Source organism: Dendrobates tinctorius, unplaced genomic scaffold (genome assembly GCF_039654945.1).
Source record: "Dendrobates tinctorius isolate UK_male_01 unplaced genomic scaffold, ASM3965494v1 ptg000147l, whole genome shotgun sequence".
NCBI classification, from domain to species: domain Eukaryota; kingdom Metazoa; phylum Chordata; class Amphibia; order Anura; family Dendrobatidae; genus Dendrobates; species Dendrobates tinctorius.
The window spans coordinates 23,578,179-23,603,393 of NW_027361814.1; the positions used below are offsets into that span (position 1 = coordinate 23,578,179).

General features: G+C 46.3%; 1 protein-coding gene across 1 annotated transcript in view; it reads right to left on the reverse strand.

Annotated features, from left to right (window-relative positions):
• The window catches only part of DNTT (DNA nucleotidylexotransferase), a 777,494-nt gene that overhangs the window by 723,991 nt on the left and 28,288 nt on the right, over window positions 1-25,215 (reverse strand). The window contains exon 2 of the mRNA XM_073546529.1: window positions 7,428-7,605. Within this exon, the coding sequence (XP_073402630.1) occupies window positions 7,428-7,605 (178 nt within the window). The remainder of the gene's footprint in view (window positions 1-7,427; window positions 7,606-25,215) is intronic.

Genomic DNA, 25,215 nt, shown 5'->3' on the forward strand with positions numbered 1-25,215 from the left:
AGTATATATGTAGTATGTATGTAGCATGTAGTATGTATGTAGCATGCATGTAGTATATATGTAGTATGTATGTAGCATGTAGTATGTAGCATGCATGTAGTATATATGTAGTATGTATGTAGCATGTAGTATGTATGTAGTATGTATGTAGTATTTTTTTTTTTTTTTTTTTTTTTAACATTTAACACATTAGCCGGATGATGGGACTACTACTGTCCCATCATTGGCTAATGTGTCAATCACTGTCATGGTAGCAGGCATCGCCAGATGGGACTTGTAGTGCCATCGGACGATGCTTGCACAGACCCCCGGACATCAGCACAGCACCCCGGCAGGCCGGCACAGCCCCCCGGCAGGCCGGTACAGACCCCCACAGGGTGCACAGACCACCGGCAGGCCGGCACAGCCCCCCGGCAGGCCGGTACAGACCCCCACAGGGTGCACAGACCACCGGCAGGCCGGCACAGCCCCCCGGCAGGCCGGTACCGACCCCGGGCAGTCCACACAGCCCCCCGGCAGGCCGGCAGAGACCCCTGGAAGGTCCGAAATGACGGCGCATCATGATGCGCACACACCGCGCATCATGATGACGTCAGGCCGTCAATCAACTTTGAACTTCCGATTCCGATGCCGAATTCCGATATTGAAAAAATATCGGAAGTCGGTATCGGAATTCCGATACAGCAAGTATCGGCCGATACCCGATACTTGCGGTATCGGAATGCTCAACACTATTCCTGACACATTTTCTGGTGAAAAAGATAAATTTCATATATTCAAGGAGAGTTGTAAATTATGGTTTTCTCTTAGACCCCGATTGTCTGGGGATGAGACTCAGCGGGTGGGGATTGTTATCTCCTTACTTAGGGAGGGTCCCCAATCCTGGGCTTTTTCATTGCCCCCTACTGCCCCTGAACGGATGTCGGTAGATAAGTCCTAGGGCCTCAAAGAACCTATCTATGATGAACCGGACCGTGTTAGGGTAGCAGAGGACACTATTTTGGGTCTGGGGCAAGGGAAGCGCTCAGCCGAATGGTACAGCTCTGAATTCCATCGATGGTCCACTGAGGTGTCCTGGGACGACTCTGCACTGAGATGTCTGTTCAGGAAGGGACTGTCGGATTGCTTGAAGGACGCTCTGGCTCTCCATCCACCTCCCAGTTCATTGAAGGAGGCTATGACTCAGGCTATCCGTATGGATCGGAGACTGCGGGAGAGAGGTGTTACTCAGCGAGGGGTTCCGTTTTTCCCTGCTAACCCTGATGTTTTGCTTCCATCTGAACCTATGGAGGTGGGAGCCACCAACCCCCAGGAGAAAGAGAGGAGACGGCGACGTGATGGAAAATTGTGTTTTTACTGCGGAGATCCCGGACATTGGAAAAAAGACTGCCCCTCCTGTCCTCCGACTAACAAGCGGCTGAGTCTGGGTGATAATCGTGGAGGTCACCCAGACTCTCAGGTACCTTTTTCTTCCTTTTCAAGAGTACTGCTAAAGGTGGAACTTGGTGTTGAGAACGGCTTTTTCCATACTTCGGCTTTTGTAGACTGTGGGTCATCTCTGAACCTGATTGACTCTAAGCTGGTTGCTCGCTGTAGATTAGGGACAGTTAGGTTGGAGACTCCCTTAAAAATTGTGGCTATTGATTCTACACCTCTCACTAAGGATGGTCTCCATTTCAGTTCTAAAGAATTTACCCTCAGGGTGGGGGCCCTACACCAGGAGCGCATGTCATGCTTTTTTTTGGATAACCTCCCTGCTGGCCTGGTGTTAGGGGTTTCCCTGGTTGCAACGGCATAACCCAGTTATTGACTGGGGGTCCCGGGATATTGTTAAATGGGGACCTGGGTGTTCTGAAAATTGTCTTGCTACTGTGTCTATGTCATCCGTCAACCTGAAGGGTATTCCGGAGTACCTAAAGGGTTTTAAGGATGTGTTCTCCGAAAAGGAGGCTGAGGTTCTACCACCACACCGCCCATTCGATTGTGCCGTGGATCTTGTTCCCGGTGCCAAATTGCCCAAAGCCCGGCTGTACAATCTCTCCAGCCCTGAGCGGGCTGCTATGAAGGAGTATATCTCTGAGAGCCTCTGTAAAGGGCATATACGGCCATCTGTCTCTCCCGTGGCAGCGGGGTTCTTTTTTGTAACCTCAGGGGAGCATACAATCTCATCCGTATGCGGGAGGGGGATGAATGGAAAACTGTGTTTCTCACCTCTGAGGGTCTGTTTGAAAATTTGGTTATGCCCTTCGGTTTGACTACCGCACCAGCGGTATTCCAGAATTTCATTAACCATGTTTTTTCTGATTTTATTGGACGTTTTGTAGTTGTTTATCTTGACGATATACTTATATATTCTTCTGATAGACAAAGTCATATGGGTCATCTTCATGCGGTTCTCCAGAGGCTCAGGGAGAACTCACTCTTTGCCAAATTGGAGAAGTGTTCATTTTTTACTCAAGAAGTGTCCTTTCTAGGGGTCATCCTGTCCGCTGAGGGGTTTCGTATGGACCCTAGGAAGGTACAGGCCATTGTGGATTGGGTGCAACCCAGAGATCTCAAGGGTCTTCAGCGATTTCTGGGTTTCGCAAATTATTACAGAAAATTCATCAAGGGGTTCTCTCAAGTGGTCAAACCCCTCACTGATCTCACCCAAAAGGGAGCGGATCTTAAAAACTGGTCAGCTCCAGCTGTGGCGGCGTTTTCTTTGTTAAAAGAACGTTTCATGACTGCTCCGGTACTGGTGCAACCTGATTTGTCTAAACCATTCATCGTAGAAGTGGATGCCTCTGAGGTGGGAGTGGGGGCTGTGTTGTCCCAGGGGCCCACCACATTAACTAGCTTAAGACCCTGTGCCTTCTTTTCTAAAAAATTTTCCTCTGCTGAAAGGAATTATGATGTGGGTAACCGAGAGTTGTTGGCCATTAAATTGGCTTTTGAAGAATGGAGGCATTTTTTGGAGGGGGCTGTCCATCGCATCACGGTCATTACAGATCACAAGAATCTGTCTTACATCGAATCCGCCAAACGTCTGACTCCGAGACAGGCAAGGTGGTCACTTTTTTTTTTCCCGATTTCAGTTTTCCATCACTTTCAGACCAGGTTCCAAGAATGTGAAGGCGGATGCCTTGTCTCGCAGCCTAGATCCGGTATCGCCTCCGGAGCCTCCTTCCTCCATTCTTCAGCGCGGGGTGGTGGTGGCCTTGGTGTCCCAGAGATTGGAGCAGGAGATTCATGAGGCCCAATCTCTAGCTCCCCCATCCATACCTGAAAATAAGCTCTTTGTGCCTGTCCAGTATCGGTTAAGGGTGCTTCGGGAGTTCCACGACTCGGCTCTGAGTGGGCATCCAGGAATCTCGGCCACTCGTAAAGGCATCACTAGGCTGTTCTGGTGGCCCTCGTTGACTTCTGACATCACTGGTTTTGTGTCCTCCTGTGAAACTTGTGCCCGCGCTAAAGCCTCCCACAACCGGCCGGCCGGGGAATTGGTGCCACTGCCAATTCCGGATAGACCGTGGACTCACCTGTCCATGGATTTTATCACCGATCTCCCACCCTCTAATGGCAAAACCGTGATCTGGGTAGTTGTGGATAGGTTCAGTAAACAAGCACATTTTGTACCCTTAACGGGCCTTCCTAATGCTGAGACTCTATCTAAGCTATTCATTGAGCATGTGATTCGGTTGCATGGTGTGCCTGTCAGTGTGGTGTCTGATAGAGGGGTGCAATTCGTGTCAAAATTCTGGAGAGCTTTTTGTAAAAGGCTGGGCATCAGTCTGACCTTTTCATCGGCCTACCATCCCGAGACCAATGGTCAGACTGAAAGGACCAATCAGTCTTTAGAGCAGATCCTGCGGTGTCTTGTCACATCCAGACAGGATGATTGGTGCTCTATGATACCTATGGCGGAATTCGCCTTCAATAATCGTGTCAATCAGTCTACTGGTACTTCTCCTTTCTTCTGCAACTATGGGTTTCACCCTCATTTTGGTGAATTCTCCAGACTAGATTCGGAGTGTCCAGGGGCTGATTCAGCCTTTTTGCGGTTGGAGGAGGTTTGGAGGGAAGTTCAGAGAAACATTGGGGAGGCTCAGGGCAAATATAAGTTTTTTGCAGATAAATGACGCTCGGTGGGGCCGACTTATCAGGTGGGGGATAAGGTATGGTTATCCACCAAAAACATAAGGCTGAGAATTCCCTCTGCTAAGTTGGGTCCCAAGTTTATTGGTCCGTATGAGATTTTAGAGGTGATTAATCCTGTGGTCTTTCGCCTGCGGTTGCCTCCGTCATTACGGATTCCTAATGTGATCCATAAAGCGCTTCTGAAGCCATCGGTGCCTTCCTCTGATGAGTCTCCCTCGCACCCGCCGCTTGTTATGGTAGATGGGCAGACCGAGTACGAGGTGGAACAGGTGGTGGATTCTCGTATGCTCCGTCGTTCACTTCAGTACTTGGTCCATTGGAAAGGATTCGGTCCTGAGGATCGGTCATGGGTGCCGGCGCGTTCAGTCCATGCGGATCGGTTGGTCCGGGCCTTTCACGCTCATCATCCAGGGAAGCCTGGGGGTCCAGTGGCCCCCCCATTGAGAGGGGGGTACTGTCATGGTCCAGTCCGGAGTTTATCTTCTGCTGTCTTCACTCCGGACTGGTAATGCGGGGGTTAATCTCCTCAGCCTCGTTCTGGAGCTAGCTGGGCTATTTCAATCCCTCACAGCCTGCTGACCAGTGTTAGTGATAGCTCAAGCTTGCAGTTTAGAGCTGCTGACCCTTGTACCCTGGTGATCCTCCTGCCTTGGACTGATATTCACGTGTATGACCCGGACTGATTTCTGACCCCGTCTCTTGGTATTTGTTTCTGCTGTTACGTTCCCTCTCTGGCATCTGACTCCCTGGCTTGTACCCCGACCACGTATTTCGTCTCACATTTTGGACCCTGTGCTCATGTTCTGGCTTTCTGACTCTCGGCTTTGGTATTTTGACTACGTGTATTGCTGCTCCTTCTGGTACGTCTGCTCCTGTTAGTTTCTGACTCGGTTCGTCTGACTATTCTCTCTCATTACCTGTGGCACCTGTGCTGTTGCTCAGGGTTGCTGCTCATAGTGTATAACCTCTCTTCCCTCACCAGCTCCCCCTGGTGGAGGTTTCACTACAAAAGGTCTTTGCGCACTTCTTACAGATAGCCTTGGCCTGATCATGAGGATTTTGTTCAAAAAAGTGCCACACTGCACTCTTCCTACTTTGGCAGACATTTTGCGGCCTAGCACGCTGTGATCTTTTGACCCTCTGGACAAGCTGTCCAGCAACTCTTTTGATTTTTGGAACCTGTCTTTGGAGTGCTCTGGGCCTGCCAGATAACAGCTGTTGCGATGTCGATGTCTGCTGTGGATGCTCCTCATCTGAGCTATTGGAAGCAGCACCCTCTTCCCCCAATGGATGCCAATCTGGGTCAACAACTGGGTCATCCATCACCTCCTCTTCTATGTCATGTGCACCTTCCTCTGTGTCACCGTGTATGGTGGTATAGTGTGCGGGAAGGGGCACCTGAGTCTCATCAGGGTCAGAATCTGTCTCTGTACACTGCGAGGACAATGTAGTGCTCTGAGTGAATGTACCAGTAGAATCATCTATCAGCGGCTGTGCATCAGTGCACTACATGTCAGATTCATCTTGGCCTGGGTAATTCACCATTTCACTTGATAATCCAGGCATGGTATGTGAAAACAGCTCCATGGAGTAATCAGTAGTATGGCCTGCGTCATCCTTCAATCTTGGTTGGGGTGAAGGACACAAGGAAAGGTGTCGTTCATGAACATGAGCCTCCAATGACGACTCAGTGCTTTTATTTTTTACAACTTCAGAAGAGGAGGCGATAGAGCTGGAGGCTGAGTCAGCAATGTAAGACAAAACTTTTTCCTGAAGCTATGGCTTTAAAAGCGGTTTGCCAACTCCTAGAAAACTAAGCCTTCGAGGCCTTGTGGAGCCAGACGATGACGCAGGCTCAACACCTCCTGCATTCGGTCCTATTTTGCTTTTGCCACTACCATCAGATCCACCACCAACACCATCATTACCAGCTGCCAACCTCCGCCCAATTCCACGGCCTCTTCCACCAGCCTTCCTCATTTTTGGTAGAAATGTAGACAAAATCCAACAAACTATATAGTAATGTAAAACAAGGTACAAGGTGTCTATAGGACAGGGGAGATTTTGAATTTCTGCAGACACTTGTGGACACTGGACACTTTCGGATTGTGTGAGGCCCACTGAATATCACAGCGCTATGTCACTGGCTCGATGGCACAGGTGTGAAAAAAGTGACTACAGGATAAGGGAGATTTTGAATTTCTGCACACACTAGTGGACACTGGACACTTTTGGATTGTGTGAGGCCCACTGAATATCAGAGCGCTATGTCACAGGCTCAATGGCACAGGTGTGGAAAATGTCACTAGAGGATAACGGAGATTTTTAATTTCTGCACACACTAGTGGACACTGGACACTTTTGGATTGTGTGAGGCCCACTGAATATCAGAGCGCTATGTCACAGGCTCGATGGCACAGGTGTGAAAAAAGTGACTACAGGATAAGGGAGATTTTGAATTTCTGCACACACTAGTGGACACTGGACATTTTTGGATTGTGTGAGGCCCACGGAATATCAGAGCGCTATGTCACAGGCAGAAATTGGCTAGTGTATCACAAACTACAAGGTGTATGTAGAATTGGGCAGAATAGGAATCTCCCTAGAGTGTAGGTCTGTAAGAACGGAACAAGTCCTCCACTTATCCTTTCACAGTGACACACAGCTTCACTGTGGCTGTGATAACAGCCGTTACACGGTACTGTGTGAGGAGCGTACACCGCTGTATGGTGTGAAAAAATGCACGCTCAGTACCTCAGCAGGACAAAAAAAAAATTGGGATTGCTTTTAAAAAAGCAGTTTGCAGAGCAGTGGGTAAACAGCAATGCAGCTGTCAGGAAGCCTTAGAAGGCAGCCTAACAACCAACACCGCTGATCCACCACAATATAGCCTCCCCTTGCACTGCACACACAGTGACTGGTGTGTTGTACAGGCAAAATCGCTAGCAGCAGAAGCAGTTTTTTTTTCTTCTTCCCTGCCTAACGCTCTCCCTACAGAATCAGCAACCTCTCCCTATGCTAAAATCGGCAGAAGTAATTTAGTAATGTTGTTGTGCCAGAATATTTTTTTACACAAATTCTTTTAAACAAATTTATTATCTAAGAAATGTTTGCTTCACTAGCCGCTAGCCAAGTGTCTAGAAAAGTGAGCTTGATTTAGCAATTGTAAAAATGCACATTAATTAATATTGTCAAATACCGTTTTTTAGGTGCGAATTAATGGTCTAAAGTATACCAAGAATATATAAGAATAATGATTCCAAAGACATCTATCTAATGCGCTTTACCTGCTGCAGCTGATGTCTGCGTTCAATTTTTATGGGGTATCCAGCTCCCATGCATTCTGTGAACCAAGAGATATCCAAAATCTGATAGCCATTTGCTTTAGTCAGTTTTGCGGATTTCAGCCACTCCAAAACTTCACCTCCAGAATTATTCTCAGCCACAATATGAGTTACTGACTCTCTGCAAGACAGATAATAAACATGATCGTAAAATAAAAACATATATATATATATATATATAATAATAATCTTTATTTATATAGCGCCAACATATTCCGCAGCGCTTTACAGTTTAACAGTTTCAAAACACAAGCCATAAGTAACAACGTTAACAATATAATAATTAAAGCAAAATAAGACAAAATAAGATGACCCTGCTCGTGAGAGCTTACAATCTACTATGAAGTGAGGGAGATACAAAGTACTGGTGTGTATTTACAATTGTATATTTACAATGATGGTCCAGCCATCTTGAGAGAGTGAAGGATGGATGGATATAGTGAATGGGCTACACACGCACACTTACACATAGAATGACTTTGATTAGTGAACGTGATAAGCCACTTTGAACAAATGTGCTTTGAGGGAGCGCCTAAAACTATGCAAATTGTGGTTAGTCCTAATTACTTGGGGTAGAGCATTCCAGAGGATAGGAGCAGCATGGGAGAAGTCTTGGAGTCGGGAGCGGGAGGTACGGATTAGTGCAGAGGTTAGTCGAAAGTAGTTTGCAGAGCGCAGCGATCGGCTAGGCCGATAGACAGAAATGAGGGAGGAGATGTAGGGGGGTGCTGCACCGTGGAGAGCTTTGTGGGTGAGAACAAGTACTTTGAATTGGATCCTATAATGAATGGACAGCCAATGTAAGGACCGACGAAGAGCGGACACGTCCGAGTACCGATTAGCCAGATGGACAACCCTGGCTGCTGCATTAAGTATGGACTGGAGAGAGGATAGTCGAGTGACGGGGAGGCCAATTAATAGAGCGTTGCAGTAATCCAAGCGTGAGTGGATCAATGCTACAGTGAGGGTTTTTGTTGTTTTCCATGGTGAGATTCTAGAGATGTTCTTTAGGTTTAAGCGGCAAAAGTGGGCAAGAGATTGTATATGGGATGTGAAGGAGAGATTGGTGTCAAACATAACACCCAGACAGCGCGCCTGCTTCCGGGGTGTTTTGTGGTACCACCCAAGGAGAGGGAAATGTCCGATTTAGGGAGCTTAGTAGATGGCGGGAGCAGAAGAAGTTCAGTTTTGGAGAGGTTGAGTTTCAGATAGAGAGTGGACATGATATTGGAGACTGCAGACAGACAGTCACTGGCGTTCTGTAGTACAGAGGGGGTAAGGTCGGGGAATGACGTGTATAGTTGTGTGTCATCAGCATAAAGATGGTACTGAAAGCCAAATCTGCTGATGGTCAGTTCAATTGGGGCTGTGTAGAGAGAAAAGAAAAGGGGGCCAAGGACTGAGCCCTGAGGTACCCCGACAGCAAGAGGAAGAGGAGATGAAGTGGAGCCAGAGAACAAAACACTGAAGGAGCGGTCAGAGAGATAGGAAGAGAACCAGGAGAGAGCAGTGTCCTTAATGCCTAGTGACTGGAGCCTAGAGAGTAGGAGGTGGTGGTCAACAGTATCGAAAGCTGCAGATATGTCAAGAAGAATGAGCAGAGAGTGGTCACGTTTTGCTGTCAGAAGGTCATTGGTCACTTATATATATATATATATATATATGGTATATATATACATGGTGTGTATATATATATATATATATATATACATATATATATACTAGCTGAAGAGCCCGGCGCTGCCCGGGCATAGTAACTAACTGTGGTTAGTTAGAGAAAATTATAATTATCCTCCATCCCATAGTCCCGTGCTCATATACCCATCATACATATCCACGATCCCATAGGCCCATGCCCATATACCCATCAAACATATCCTCCATCCCATAGTCAAGTACCCATATACCCATCACACATCCTCCATCCCATAGTCCCATGCCCATATACCCATCATACATATTCTCCATCCCATAGTCCCATGCCCATATACCCATCATACATATTCTCCATCCCATAGTCCCATGCCCATATACCCATCATACATATTCGCCATCCCATAGTCGAGTGCCCATATACCCATCACACATCCTTCATTTCATAGTCCCATGCCCATATACCCATCATACATATCCTCCATCCCATAGTCCCGTGCCCATATACCCATCATACATATCCGCCATCTCATAGTCCCGTGCCCATATACCCGTCATACATATCCTCCATCCTATAGTCCAGTGCCCATATACCCATCACACATCCTCCATCCCATAGTCCCATGCCCATATACATATCCGTCATCCCATAGTCCCGTCCCCATATACCCATCAAACATCTCCTCCATCCCATAGTCCAGTGCCCATATACCCATCACACATCCTCCATCCCATAGTCCCGTGCCAATATACATATCCGCCATCCCATAGTCCCGTGCCCATATACCCGTCATACATATCCCATAGTCCAGTGCCCATATACCCATCACACATTCTCCATCCCATAGTCCCGTTCCCATATACCCATCATACACATCCTCCATTCCATAGTCAACCATTATGACATCATAATGAGCGGCGGCAGGGCTTGCAACCTTTAATGACATCAGCGTTGCCATGACAACCATTGTGACATCATAATGAGGGGCGGGGCTTGATACGCACACACTGCTTCCCCAGTATGCAAATAGGGGCATTATGACATCACAATGAGGGGCGGGGCTTGCCTCGCACACACTTTTTCCCCCAGTATGTAGATAGGGGCAAAATTCTTTGGTGAATTGGAACGCGCGGGGTTAAAATTTTGCCTCACAACATAGCTTAGGACGCTCTCGGTGTCCAGACATGTGACTGTGCCAAATTTTGTGGCCGTAGCTGCGACGGTGCGGATGCCTATCCCGGACATACACACACACACACACACACACACATGCACACATACATACACACTTTGAGCTTTATATATTAGATATGGTGTGTATATATATATATATATATATATATATATATACACTAGCTGAAGAGCCCGGCGCTACCCGGGCATAGAAATTAACAACGGTTAGTTATAACAAATTATAATGATTATATCTACATACTGTATATAAAGCTGAGTGTAGAGCCCCGCCCATTCCGCATAGCCACATTCACTATAATATCCCACATCATCCCGTCAGCCAGTGCTACCGGACTACTACCCATAATATCCCACATCTTCCCATCAGCTAGAGCCACCAGACAACTACCACTAATATCCCACATCATCCCGTCAGCCAGAGCCACCAGACAACTACCACTAATATCCCACATCATCCCATCAGCCAGAGCTACCTGACTACTACCCATAATATCCCACATCATCCTGTCAGCCAGAGCCACTGGACTACTACTCCTACTATCCCACATCATCCCATCAGCCAGAGCCACCAGACAACTACCACTAATATCCCACATCATCCCGTCAGCCTGGAGTCAGAACCAGAGCGCTGAGTGGAATGGTCCTAACTTCCATACCGGGGACCCCTTTAAGAGAGGCCTGGCATCAGAACCAGAGCGCTGAATGGATTTGCCCTGACTTCCATACCAATGATCCCTTTAGTAGAAGCCTGGGGTGAGGATCAGAGCACTGAGGGATTTACCCTAAGTTCCATACTGGTGATCCCTTTAAGAGAGGACTGGGGTCAGTACCAAAGCGCAGAGTGGATTTTCTCTCACTTCCGTACCGAGGATCCCTTTAAGAGGGGACTTGGGGCAGAACCAGAGCACTGAGTGGATTTGCCCTAACTTCCATACCGGGGATCCCTTTAAGAGAGGCCTGGCATCAGAACCAGAGCGCTGAATGGATTTGCCCTGACTTCCATACCAATGATCCCTTTAGTAGAAGCCTGGGGTGAGGATCAGAGCGCTGAGGGATTTACCCTAACTTCCATACTGGTGATCCCTTTAAGAGAGGACTGGGGTCAGTACCAAAGCGCAGAGTGGATTTTCTCTCACTTCCGTACCGAGGATCCCTTTAAGAGGGGACTTGGGGCAGAACCAGAGCACTGAGTGGATTTGCCCTAACTTCCATACCGGGGATCCCTTTAAGAGAGGCTGGGATCAGAATCAGAGCGCTGAGGGATTTGCCCTAACTATCATACAGGAGATCCCTTTAAGAGAGCCTGGGGTCAGTACCAGAGCATTTGAAGGCAGTTTCCCTGACTTCCATACTGGGGATCCCTTTAAGAGAGGCCTGGGGTCAGTACCAAAGCGCAGAGTGGATTTGCCCTAAATTCCATACCAATGATCCCTTTACGAGACCCTGGGGTCAGAACCACAGAGCTGAGTGGAACTGTCCTAACTTCCATACCGGGGATCCCTTTAAGAGAGGCTTGGGGTCAAAACCAAAGCGCTGGATGGATTTGCTCTGACTTCCATACCAATGATCCCTTTAAGAGGGAAGATGTGCCTACGGGATGGAGGATGTGTGATGCGGATATGGGCAGGGAGGGGGGATTCATTTCTGTCATGTGCTCTCTGCTCCTTTTAAGGGGTCAGACAATGGCTGGGAGCTTATGTTCCCAGGGATGCTAGATTTCTCCCACCATGTCAGTGTCAGCTGAGGTGTTGTCAAGTAGGAAAACTGTTGGTCATAGCAACCAATCACAGCTCAGCTTCTTTTAACCAGCTCTGGTGAAATGCTTCATGATTGGTTGGTGATACACACACATTCATATATATATATATATATATATATATATACAGTGGGGAAAAAAAGTATTTAGTCAGTCAGCAATAGTGCAAGTTCCACCACTTAAAAAGATGAGAGGCGTCTGTAATTTACATCATTGGTAGACCTTAACTATGGGAGACAAACTGAGAAAAAAAAATCCAGAAAATCACATTGTCCGTTTTTTTTTCATTTTATTTGCATATTATGGTGGAAAATAAGTATTTGGTCAGAAACAAGCAATCAAGATTTCTGGCTCTCACAGACCTGTAACTTCTTCTTTAAGAGTCTCCTCTTTCCTCCACTCATTACCTGTAGTAATGGCACCTGTTTAAACTTGTTATCAGTATAAAAAGACACCTGTGCACACCCTCAAACAGTCTGACTCCAAACTCCACTATGGTGAAGACCAAAGAGCTGTCAAAGGACACCAGAAACAAAATTGTAGCCCTGCACCAGGCTGGGAAGACTGAATCTGCAATAGCCAACCAGCTTGGAGTGAAGAAATCAACTGTGGGAGCAATAATTAGAAAATGGAAGACATACAAGACCACTGATAATCTCCCTCGATCTGGTGCTCCACGCAAAATCCCACCCCGTGGGGTCAGAATGATCACAAGAACGGTGAACAAAAATCCCAGAACCACGCGGGGGGACCTAGTGAATGAACTGCAGAGAGCTGGGACCAATGTAACAAGGCCTACCATAAGTAACACACTACACCACCATGGACTCAGATCCTGCAGTGCCAGACGTGTCCCACTGCTTAAGCCTGTACATGTCCGGGCCTGTCTGAAGTTTGCTAGAGAGCATTTGGATGATCCAGAGGAGTTTTGGGAGAATGTCCTATGGTCTGATGAAACCAAACTGGAACTGTTTGGTAGAAACACAACTTGTCGTGTTTGGAGGAAAAAGAATACTGAGTTGCATCCATCAAACACCATACCTACTGTAAAGCATGGTGGTGGAAACATCATGCTTTGGGGCTGTTTCTCTGCAAAGGGGCCAGGACGACTGATCCGGGTACATGAAAGAATGAATGGGGCCATGTATCGTGAGATTTTGAGTGCAAACCTCCTTCCATCAGCAAGGGCATTGAAGATGAAACGTGGCTGGGTCTTTCAACATGACAATGATCCAAAGCACACCACCAGGGCAACGAAGGAGTGGCTTCGTAAGAAGCATTTCAAGGTCCTGGAGTGGCCTAGCCAGTCTCCAGATCTCAACCCTATAGAAAACCTTTGGAGGGAGTTGAAAGTCCGTGTTGCCAAGCGAAAAGCCAAAAACATCACTGCTCTAGAGGAGATCTGCATGGAGGAATGGGCCAACATACCAACAACAGTGTGTGGCAACCTTGTGAAGACTTACAGAAAACGTTTGACCTCTGTCATTGCCAACAAAGGATATATCACAAAGTATTGAGATGAAATTTTGTTTCTGACCAAATACTTATTTTCCACCATAATATGCAAATAAAATGAAAAAAAAACAGACAATGTGATTTTCTGGATTTTTTTTTTCTCAGTTTGTCTCCCATAGTTGATGTCCTCCTATGATGTAAATTACAGACGCCTCTCATCTTTTTAAGTGGTGGAACTTGCACTATTGCTGACTGACTAAATACTTTTTTTTTCCCCACTGTATATATATATATATATATATATATATATATATATATATAGGGTTCCACAGGAAGGAAAAGGGAAATGTCTTTATAAATATATTCCTAAACAACTTGAATTAGCAAATCACACTTGTTTTGTCTAGTGAGGTAATCACTTTAGTATATAAGAATGGCCACCAACTTGTTATGTAACAACTCGCAGCAACTTTTCCTAGAATGTTAATAGGACAGAAACCAGTGGGCATGTGCAGTAGGAAACACCATTGCTGTAACCTGGAGATAAACTATGCCACATATTTCAAACTATCTCGAGGTCACAACAACCAGTCAGCATTGAAAAAGACAGGTTGGATAGCAGTGTGAGCAGCCTCTTCATACCTCAGCACTCCTGGTAATTCCAGTATTAACTCCAGTATTAGATCAGACAGGGTGGACAGCAGTGTGAGCAGCCCCATCTTACAACAGCACTCTGGGATCTCCAGTATCAGATCAGATAGACATGATGGACGGCAGCGTGAGCAGCTATGTCTTACCTCAGCACCACTGATATCACCAATAGTGGACAGATGTGTGAGCAGCCTCTTGTTATCTCTCCACCCCTGGTATCTCCAGTATTACATCAGATAGACATGGAGGACAGCAGTGTGAGCAGCCTCGCCTTACTTCATCACTAGGGATGAGCAAATGTGCTCTGTGATACTCGGATATCACTTGAGTGCCTGAACGCTCAGATGTGCTTGGCACTCAATGAGCACTGGCTGGTGCTAGTATTTGAAGCTCGAATCCCCACCCGCATGTTTGGTGTCTGCTACACAGCAAAATAAACAAGCAGGCATTTCATGCCAGTCACTGTAATACCGTAGCCATCTTGGTAGTGGTAGTGGCATTATTGTTATTGGCTTTCCACATTACCTCCAGAGATTATAAAATGACTGGTACTGCTGCGCTCAGCTCACTGATGCCATTGCACAGCTCAGGGACAGTTCTGATTGGAGGAAGAGAGCAGTTATCCAGTCCTGTGTGTGCACAGTTTAACTAATCAGAGCCCTCTAGTGTTGATACTGGTGCTGATGTTGAACCACCATACTTAAAGTCCTAAGGGTTAATCTTGTGCTTTGCTGTTTGTATCAGATACATTCTGCATTTAGCCTAGGGACAGTTGCAGGAACCAGGAGAGTGTCAGAATACAGGGGCTTAGGGCTTTGCAGTCCATTGCTAAATATGCAGCTGCTGCACGTGACCACATTATTTTTTGAGGACGTGAAAAAATTGACTGTATTGTCATCCATACAGTATTACTTGCTTTCTTTTAAATTTTGGTGGTATATAACACTCCAAAAAGCATTAAAAAAATTTCTGGATTCAAATCGTCATCCATAGAGTATTATGTGCTTTGTTTTACATTTATGTGATATATAACACTCCAAAAAAGCATTTAATTTTTTTCTAGATTTAATTAGTCATCCATAGAGTATTACTTGCTTTGTTTAACAGTTCCATGGCATGGCATATAACACTCCAGAAAAGTGTTCCAAATTTTTTCTTGGTTCAATTAGTCATCTATAGTATTACTTTATTTATTTTATTTATTTATGCATTATGCATTACTTGTATAGCACTATCTTTTTCCGCCGCACTTTACAGACGTTATTATCACTGTCCCCAATGATGCTCACAACCTAAATTCCCTATCAGTATCAGTATCTTTAGAGTGTGGGAGGAAACTGGAGTACTTGGGGGAAACCCGCGCAAACACGGGGAGAACATACACAAGCTTTGTTTTACATTTTGGTGGTATATAACATCAAAAAAAGCATTCAACATTTTTCTGGATTGAAATAGTCATCCACAGAGTATTACGTGCTTTGTGTTAAATTTCGGTGGTATATAACATTCCAAAAAAGTGTTGAAAAATTTTTTCTGGACTCAATTTGTCATCCATAGAGTATTACATGCTTTGTTTTACAATTCGGTGGTTTATAGCACTTCAAAAAAGCATTGAAAATGTTCTGGATTCAATTAGTCATCCATAGAGTATTATATACTTTTTTATATTTCAGTTATATAAAATACTCCAAAAAAGCTTTGAAACATTTTTCTGTATTCAGTTAGTCACCCATAGGGTATTATAGACTTTTATTTACATTTGGATGAAATATAACACTCCAAAATAGCATTCAAAATTTTTTTGTGGACTCAATTAGTAATCCATATAGTGTAACGTGCTTAGTGGGCAACCAGGCAACAAAGGTGGCAGAATCCCGCGAGACTCCAGACAGAGCAATCAGAGGAATTATTGGAGCTAGACCAAGCTGGCGTGACAGTAAAGGTGGCAGGAGCCTGTTGTCTGGAACCTGACACTTGCCTGGAACCATCAAGGCCCAAGCCCAAGCCACAGCCTTCACTGCTGGGGTTCTTGCATACTGCAGATGGGAGAGACACGATCCAGCTAGCGGACTGCAGAGCCTAGGCTGGTCAGAAAAGAGAAGTAGGCAAGCCCGGACCAGAGCTGGAGACATGCTAGTGGGACTGCTACTCACAATGTACTGAGAGTTGGAATCCTGGGGGGAGGTCGTTAGGTATGACCATCATCAGAAATGGGAGTCCATAGAAGGGTTTTGGATCCGTCATTACATCTCGTTCAATTCAGTGGGCAGTACACATGAAACACTAGACATGAAGGCTGAAAGAGCTGATAGCTGGAACCAGGGTCACGTTCCTCAAAATGGAGGGACTGGTATGCGGTGGCTGGGATCCGAGAAGGAAGGGAGAAGAATGAAACTTTCTTGCAAAATGAAGGGGCCTGGGAGAGGCTCCTCGAGGTGGCTTGAGACGGGGCTACCACCCCCTAGAGATTGGACTGTCCTTGGGGTTCCCCTCCTCCTATGCATGAGCAAGTGATAGTATAGGTGACACAGGGGATGTTGCCTATTTGTACATTTGTACATGTTGGGAGCTCCAGCACTACCGAAGCTGGTTCACTTTCAGCCAAAGAACCTGAGATTCGGGCTCCAGAAAGCAGGTGGAGGTAGTCTCCCTAGCCTCCCGATGAAGGAGAAGAAGAATCGGATACCTGAAGAGAATTACTGTATCATTCTTCTTATACATTTTTTTCTGGCTTTGCACTTTGTGCAAAGCCTTTATGAGTGTAGGAGTACTTCAACTACACTTTCAAAATATATACAGGTGCTTCTCACAAAATTAGAATATCATCAAAAAGATAATTTATTTCAGTTCTTCAACACAAAAAGTGAAACTCATATTAAATAAAGTCATTGCAAACAGAGCAATCTATTTCAAGCGTTTATTTCTTTTAATGTTGATGATTATGTCTTGCAACCAATGAAAACCCAAAATTCATTATCTTGGTAAATTAGAATACCGTATATACTCGTGTATAAGCCGAGATTTTCAGCCCATTTTTTACGGCTGAAAATCCCTCCTCTTGGCTTATACACGAGTCATATACCGGGGGTCGGCGGGGCAGGGGGAGCGGGGTGTCAGAGACCATACTCACCCCCTCCTGGCACGTCTCTGCAGCCCCTGCTTCTCCATAGGTCTCCTGCGCCTGTGTTCTGGGTTATGTGGTACCGCTCATTAAAGTCATGAATATGCGCATATTTCTGACTTTAATGAGCGGTACCACGTGACCGCTGAACGCAGGAAGAAGACAACCGAGGGTGAAACAGGGGCTGCAGAGAAGACCATGTGCCAGGATGGGGTGAGTATGACGGGGCAGAACAATATTCACCTGTCCCTATTTCACCACCGTGCACCGCTCTGTCTCCGGGTCCTCTGGCTGTGATATTCAGCAGAGGGCGTGATGACATAGCCAGTGCGCGCCCTCTGGTGAACGTCACTGCAGAGACCCTGGAGGCAGAACGGCGATGGAGCGGGGACCAGTAAATATCACCAGTGCCGGGGGCCTGAGCCAGCGGTGACACTGGCACCTGGCCCACATAGTGCGCCAGTGTCACCGCCTGCTCAGGACACCGGCACCTGGCCCCCAACGAGAGGTGAGTATGTCATTTTTTTCTTAATTGCAGCAGCGGCAGCAGGATATGCCGAGGTATTTATGGAGCATCTTCTTGGGCCAGCATTAACCCTTGTGCAGCAGCATATGGGGGTATTTATGGAGCATCTTCTTGGGCCAGCATTAACCCTTGTGCAGCAGCATATGGGAGGGTTTATCTATGGAGCATCTTGTTGGGCCACCATTAACCCTTGTGCAGCAATATATCGGGGGGTTTTATCTATGGAGCATCTTGTTGGGCCACCATTAACCCTTGTGCAGCAATATATCGGGGGGTTTTATCTATGGAGCATCTTCTTGGATCACCATTAACCCTTATGCAGCACCACCCTCGGCTTATACATGAGTCAATAAGTTTTCCCAGTTTTTTGTGGCAAAATTAGGGGGGTCGGCTTATACAGAGGTCGGCTTATACACAAGTATATACGGTACTTTATAACACCTACTTGAAAGATGATGTTAAATTCCGAAATGTTGGCCTACTGAAATGTATGTTCAGTAAATGCACTCAATACTTGGTCAGGGCTCCTTTTGCATCAATTACTGCATCAATGCGGCGTGGCATGGAGGCCATCAACAGTGTTATGGAAGCCCAGGATGGTTTGACAGCATACTTCCGCTCATCTGCATTGTTGGGTCTGGTGTCTCTCATCTTCCTCTTGACAATACCCCATTCATGTACATTCAAAAATTGTTCTGGATTAAATTTGTCATACATAGAGTATTATGTGATTTATTTTACATTGTGGTGGTATCTAAAAGTCCAAAAAACAGTTAAACAATTTTTTCTGGATTCAATTAGTCCTCCATGCAGTTTAACTTGCTTTGTGTAAAAGTATGGTGGTTTAAAATGTTTAAAAACCTCCTGGTCTGGTACAGTTCACAAAAAAATTTTGTTTAAAAAATTGACTTTTGTCGTACATACTGTATAAACTGCTTTGGGTGTAATTTTATTGGTTTGAAATAAAAAAGAAAAATTGGCCTGCTACAGGTGCACAAATTTAGTTGTTCAAAAATTGACTATTGTAATATATACTGTAGAAGCTGCTATCTGTTAAATTTTGTTGCTATGAAACAAAAACCAAAATTGGCCTGCTACAGGTGTGCAAATTTGGTTGATCAAAAATTGACTATTGTCATTTATTCTGTAGAACCTGTTTTGTGTGAAATTTCGTTGGTTTGAATTAAAAAACAAAATTGACCTGCTACAGGTGTACAAATTTGGTTCCTCGGTACTCGGTCCCCAGCTGCCATTAATTTCACTGGTGTGGCACCCCCACCCTGTACCAGCACTTGTCCAGGAACATCACCCATGCACTTACCAATGCAGTTACTGGGATCATCCACTTAACAATAGACACGTGAACAAGTGCTTGTTGCCAGGGACGCTACATTTCCCTGATGGCACACTTGGTGAACATTGTTGGGGCTCGGGCCGAGTCCCACCCTGCCGTGGCACATGTGCTACAGAAGCCAAGGATTGCTGGCCCTACTTCTATTATGGCTTCCTCTACCTCCTACACCAGTTCCTGCATCCCCTCCTGCTCCTCCTCATTCTCAATTTTCGGGGTTCTATCTCAGAGCATGATGTCCACATCAGCAATACATGTAGTGCAGTGCGGTTCCTGGTGGGTGAACTCAGTCTCTCTAGTTAGGAGTAAGCACTGCATATCTAGCAGCTATATGGCACTTTTTTAATCACTGTCAATTTAACTTCATTAATTTAGTAACCATACTAACTCTGCTACCTCATGACACAATCTTTTCTACTCTCTTGTACTCAATATGAGGAATTGGCTGTAAAGGTAGTTGCCACTGTGTGTACACAAATGCATTGTTTTAGGGTCTGATGCTGTTTCTCACCCTTTATTTTTCTCCTTCTTCAGACCTGATCTACATCCTTATATTGGTGTTGAATTTTTTAAAACTTTTTTCACAATATAAAGGTGGTTTTAATTTATTTCTTTGAATAGTGGTTATTGTTTACTCCACTTTCCTAGGCTTATCTCAGCTGCTCAGCGCGGATTGGGTAACAATGAGGAAGTGGTGGCTGAGAAAGAGGAGGAGGAACAGGCGCTAGTATCCACACAAGCTTCATCTCATCTCTGCAATGGGCTGGGGTGGGAAATGAGGAGGAGGAGATGGAGGAGGAGGAAATGGAGAGTAGTCATCATGGTGGAGACAGGTAAGTGTTGGCTGTAGGGAGCTTGGCACATATGTCCGACTTAATGTACTGCCTGCCTTTCCCACGATCAGGGCCGCCATCAGGGCATGACAGATGTAACTGCTGTATGGGGCCCAATGAACAGCAGTACAGAAGGTGACCCCGCAGATCAGGGGTCCCGCTCCTGTGCTTAGTCATCGGGCCCCAAGACATGGGGGCAGATTGCAGACATGATAGGGCAGAATGCAGATATGATGGGGGCAGAATGCAAGACATGATGGGGGCAGAATGCAAGACATGATGGGGGCAGAATGCAAGACATGATGGGGGCAGAATGCAAGACATGATGGGGGCAGAATGCAAGACATGGGGGCAGAATGCAAGACATGGGGGCAGAATGCAAGACATGATGGGGGCAGAATGCAGACATGATGGGGGCAGAATGCAGACATGATGGGGCAGAATGCAAGACATGGGGCAAAATGCAAGACATGATGGGGGCAGAATGCAAGACATGATGGGGCAGAATGCAAGACATGATGGGGGCAGAATGCAAGGCATGATGGGGGCAGAATGCAAGACATGATGGGGCAGAATACAGACATGATGGGGCAGACTGCAAGACATGGGGGCAGAATACAGACATGATGGGGCAGAATGCAAGACATGGGGGCAGAATGTGCCAGTAAGACAGGATGGGGCAGAATGTGACAGTGGGACACAGGAGGGGGCAGAAAGTGAGACATGGGGGCAGAATGTGACAGTAAGACACAGCAGGGGGCAGAATGTGACAGTGAGACACAGGAGGGGGCAGAATGCGAGACATGGGGGCAGAATGTGACAGTGAGACACAGGAGGGGGCAGAATGCGAGACCCTGGGGGCAGAATGTGACAGTGAGACACAGGAGGGGGCAGAATGTGAGACATGGGGGCAGAATGTGACAGTGAGACACAGGGGGGGCAGAATGTGACAGTAATGACACAGGAGGGGGCAGAATGTGACAGTAATGACACAGGAGGGGGCAGAATGTGAGACATGGGGGCAGAATGGACATGGGGCAGAATGTGACAGTAAGACACAGGAGGGGGCAGAATGTGACAGTGAGACACAGGAGGGGATAGAATGTGACAGTAAGACAAAGGAGGGGGCAGAATGTGACAGTGAGACGCAAGAGGGAGCAGAATGTGAGGCACGGGGGCAGAATGTGACAGTAAGACACAGGAAGGGGCAGAATGTGAAAGTAGGACACAGGAGAGGACAGAATGTGACAGACACAGGAGGGGCAGAATGTGACAGTAAGACACAGGAGGGGGCAGAATATGACAGTGAGACACAGGAGGGGGCAGAATGTGACAGTGATACACAGGAGGGGCAGAATGTGAGGCACAGGGGCAGAATGTGACAGTAAGACACAGGAGGGGCAGAATGTGAAAGTGAGACACAGGACGGGGCAGAATGTGAGACACAGGGGGCAGGATGGGAGACACATGGTGCAGGATCATGGGGCAGGATGGAAACGATGTAGACGGGGCAGGATCGGGAGATCATATGGGGGCAGAATGGATACTCATGAGGGCAGAATGAGAGAAAATATGGCTGAAGTCAGGAATGAGACACACAGGGGTCAGGGTGGGGGATATTATTACCATAGGGGCTAATTAAGGGATATTATTACTGCAGTGATGTATTTATTTTATTTTTTTGAGGATATTGATTTAAATGGGGGGCGGTTCTGTTACTGTGGAGAGCAACACTATGTCGCCTTTTTTTCTTCATCTGGTGTAGTGTAGAAGTTGGGGAAAAAATAAGGAATGTGTTCTGCAAGCGGAGCTCTAGATAATTCTGTTATTTCCTGCAGAGACGAGCCCTGGCTGGAAGACGTGATGGCGGTGTGTGCTGGATGAAAGATGAAAACCAAAGATGAAGGACTTCACCTAGAGACATCACTGGTGAGTCAGTGTGTTACCTGTACACTGACACTATACACTATATACAGAGTGCGTTTGCACAGTCACCACTGATCACTGTGCTATCTGTACACTGACACTATATACAGACAGAGCTCCTGTATATAATGTCACCTGTGTTCACTGTATTACCTGTATACTATATACAGAGTGCATTTGTACAATGTCACCAGTGATCACTGTATTACCTGTACACTGGCACTATATACAGAGGTCCTGTGCATAATGTCACCGGTGATCACTGTATTACCTGAACACAGACACTACATGCTAAGTACAGCTCTTCTGTGTATAATGGCACTTATGGTGATAGTATTATGTTTTTTATTAATGATCAGTATTGTAGTATTCAGTCACCATGTCGTGGTAATATGTGGTCTGGGCATGGTGCGGAGGTATTTGTTCCTTGTATGTGCTATTATTCTGTCACTGGTGGTAATATGTGGTCTGGTCATGGTGTGGCAGTATTTGTTCCTTGTATGTGGTATTATTGGTCACCATGTGGTGGTAATATGTGGTCTGGGCATGGTGCCGTGGTATTTGTTCCTTGTATGTGCTATTATTCTGTCACTGGTGGTAATATGTGGTCTGGTCATGGTGTGGCAGTATTTGTTCCTTGTATGTGGTATTATTGGTCACCATGTGGTGGCAATATGTGGGTGGGACATGGTGCGGAGGTATTTGTTCCTTGTATGTGCTATTATTCTGTCACTGGTGGTAATATGTGGTCTGGTCATGGTGTGGCAGTATTTGTTCCTTGTATGTGGTATTATTGGTCACCATGTGGTGGCAATATGTGGTTGGGATATGGTGTGGTGGTATTTGTCCCTTGTATGTGTTATTATTTTGTCTCTGTGGTGGGAATATGTGGTCTGGTCATGGTGTGGCTGTATTTTTTCCATGTATGTGGTATTATAGGTCACTATGTGGTGTTAATATGTGGTCTGGACTTGGTGATGGTGCGGTGGTATTAGTCCCTTTGGATGTGATATTATTGGTCATTTTAAAAATTGAAAAATAAATAAAAAATATACCTAAATTGTATTGGACATTTTTGCAAATGTTTAATAGGTTACAGTAGAGTAGGGCCCGGCCAAAAGAGTCTACCTTGTCGTGGTGGCAGATTTAAAAAATCTTTTTGCCAAAACAAGAGCTTCTGGCTAGATGTTTGATCTGGTAATGGGAACTGTTAATGTGCGATTCATGAGAAGTGCAGTTTTTCCAAGAGAGAGGTGGGACTGTGGACAGTTTGAGGGGTGGAAGTGGGGCTGGGGTGGAGCCTGGGGGCGGAGTCTCAAGGGGGCCCCGAAAATTTTGCCAGTATGGCCCCGAAATTCCTAGTGGCAGCCCTGCCCACGATCCATGTGTTACATTCAGTCTGGCCAAAAAGAGTACTGGTTGTTCACCCTGCTAGACCCATGCTAGAAGTAGAACCTTGCATCTCTCCTTCCTGAGATGGCAATGTCTACTAAAATGGTGCTATACCATAAGGCTATTGTGGAAAATATGTTGAAAAAATTCCCATCAGACAATGCTTGAGGCCAGGAGCAAGCTTCCTTGCCTAACTAAGGAGGAGAGGTGAGGGAGTATCACACCAGGTATAGCAGAGGCCTACAGCAGCACACTCTCAAAGGCCTGCACAAATTTCATGACACCCTCCCAGTGTTCAGTCCCTAATGACTGGTTATTTTTGATAAGGAGGGAAAAGTTTTTAACCATAGTTAAGCAACACCAGCTGACAAAACCAGTGTACTCTTTGATTCCTCTGCGACTTTCAGCTATTGGGTCTCAAAGCTGGGCACCTGACATGATTTATGCTTTGGAGGATTTGTGCTGCCCTGCTGCTAACATTTTGTCTGAGCGTGTTTTAGTGCCAATGGGGGGTCATAACAGACAGGCTCTTTCGCCTGTCAACAGAAAGTGCTGACAGGCTCACTCTGATAAAAATGAACAAATCTTGGATTAGCTCTGACTTTTTCACACCATCAGACAACAGCAACACAGTGTTTTTAATCTTCAAAATTTGAATGAATCTCGCCAGTTGTTGCCTTCAAGGGTCTATGGATGACTGGATGACCCTTCTTATAATTTTTCTAGCTGTGCACTGTGTGCAAAACCTTTGAGTGTCACTCACAGCGAGACCGCTAGCGAGATCGCTGATTTTGTGACGTATCAGCGATCTCTTCTGAGATCTCGCTGTGTGTGACATCCATCAGCGACCGACAACCCCGCTGAGTATCGCTGATTGTGCAGGATCGTCCTGGGCCATTTTTTGATCATTGTCTCCTGCTGAACAGCACACATTGTGTGGCAGCGGGAGACCAACGATCAGCGACGCTGCACGCTGGTATCTAGGGTAAACAGCGGGTAACTAAGAGCCATACAGCTCTTGAATAACCACTGTTTACCCTAGATACCAGCGTGCTCGCTCATCCTGATCGCTGGTGAGTATGTCTATGTGACAGGTCACCTGCGATCAGCCTATGTCCCAGCGATCCCATCCATGTCGGATCATTGGTGTAACGGGGCCTTAAGAAACTGCAACATGCGCAGTATGCACTACGCAGACAATAGGGATGTATAATCTAGCAAGGTGCCTCTCCTCTATGTTTGCTAATGGGAATTGGTTATAATTAGGGATGGATATTTAAATGGGAAGGGGGATGTTACTTGGAGATCTAAAATCGGGCCACAGCATATCATGGACATCAATTTCTGACATCATCTTTTCCTGGAACTTAGGCCTGTTTCACACATCAGTTTTTTACCATCAGTCAAGATCCACCAATTTTTTAAAAAAACGGATCCGCCGAAAAAGGGGCGGATCCGTTTTTTCACACATAGTCTTACATTATTGGCGGATCTTGACTGATGGTCGTCCGTCACACCCGTTTTTGTATGGATCCGCCAAGATTTTAGCGGCTCCCGGGCGGATGAAACGGACCATGCAACGTTTTTTTCGTTGACGGTCCGCTAATTTCACCATTAACCCTTCCGGGAGCCGATAAAATCTCTCTCTATCTTTCTCTCTCCTCACCGCTCCCGCGACATCTCCGTGCCGTCCCCGCTCCCGCGACATCTCCATGCCCGACATCACCTTCCCCGCTCCCGCGACATCTCCGTGCCCGACATCACCGTCCCCGCTCCCGCGACATCTCCGTGCCCACGACCTCACTGCTCCCGCGAGTTCTCCGTGCCCGCGACCTCACCGCTCCCGCGACATCACCATGCCCGCTCGACATG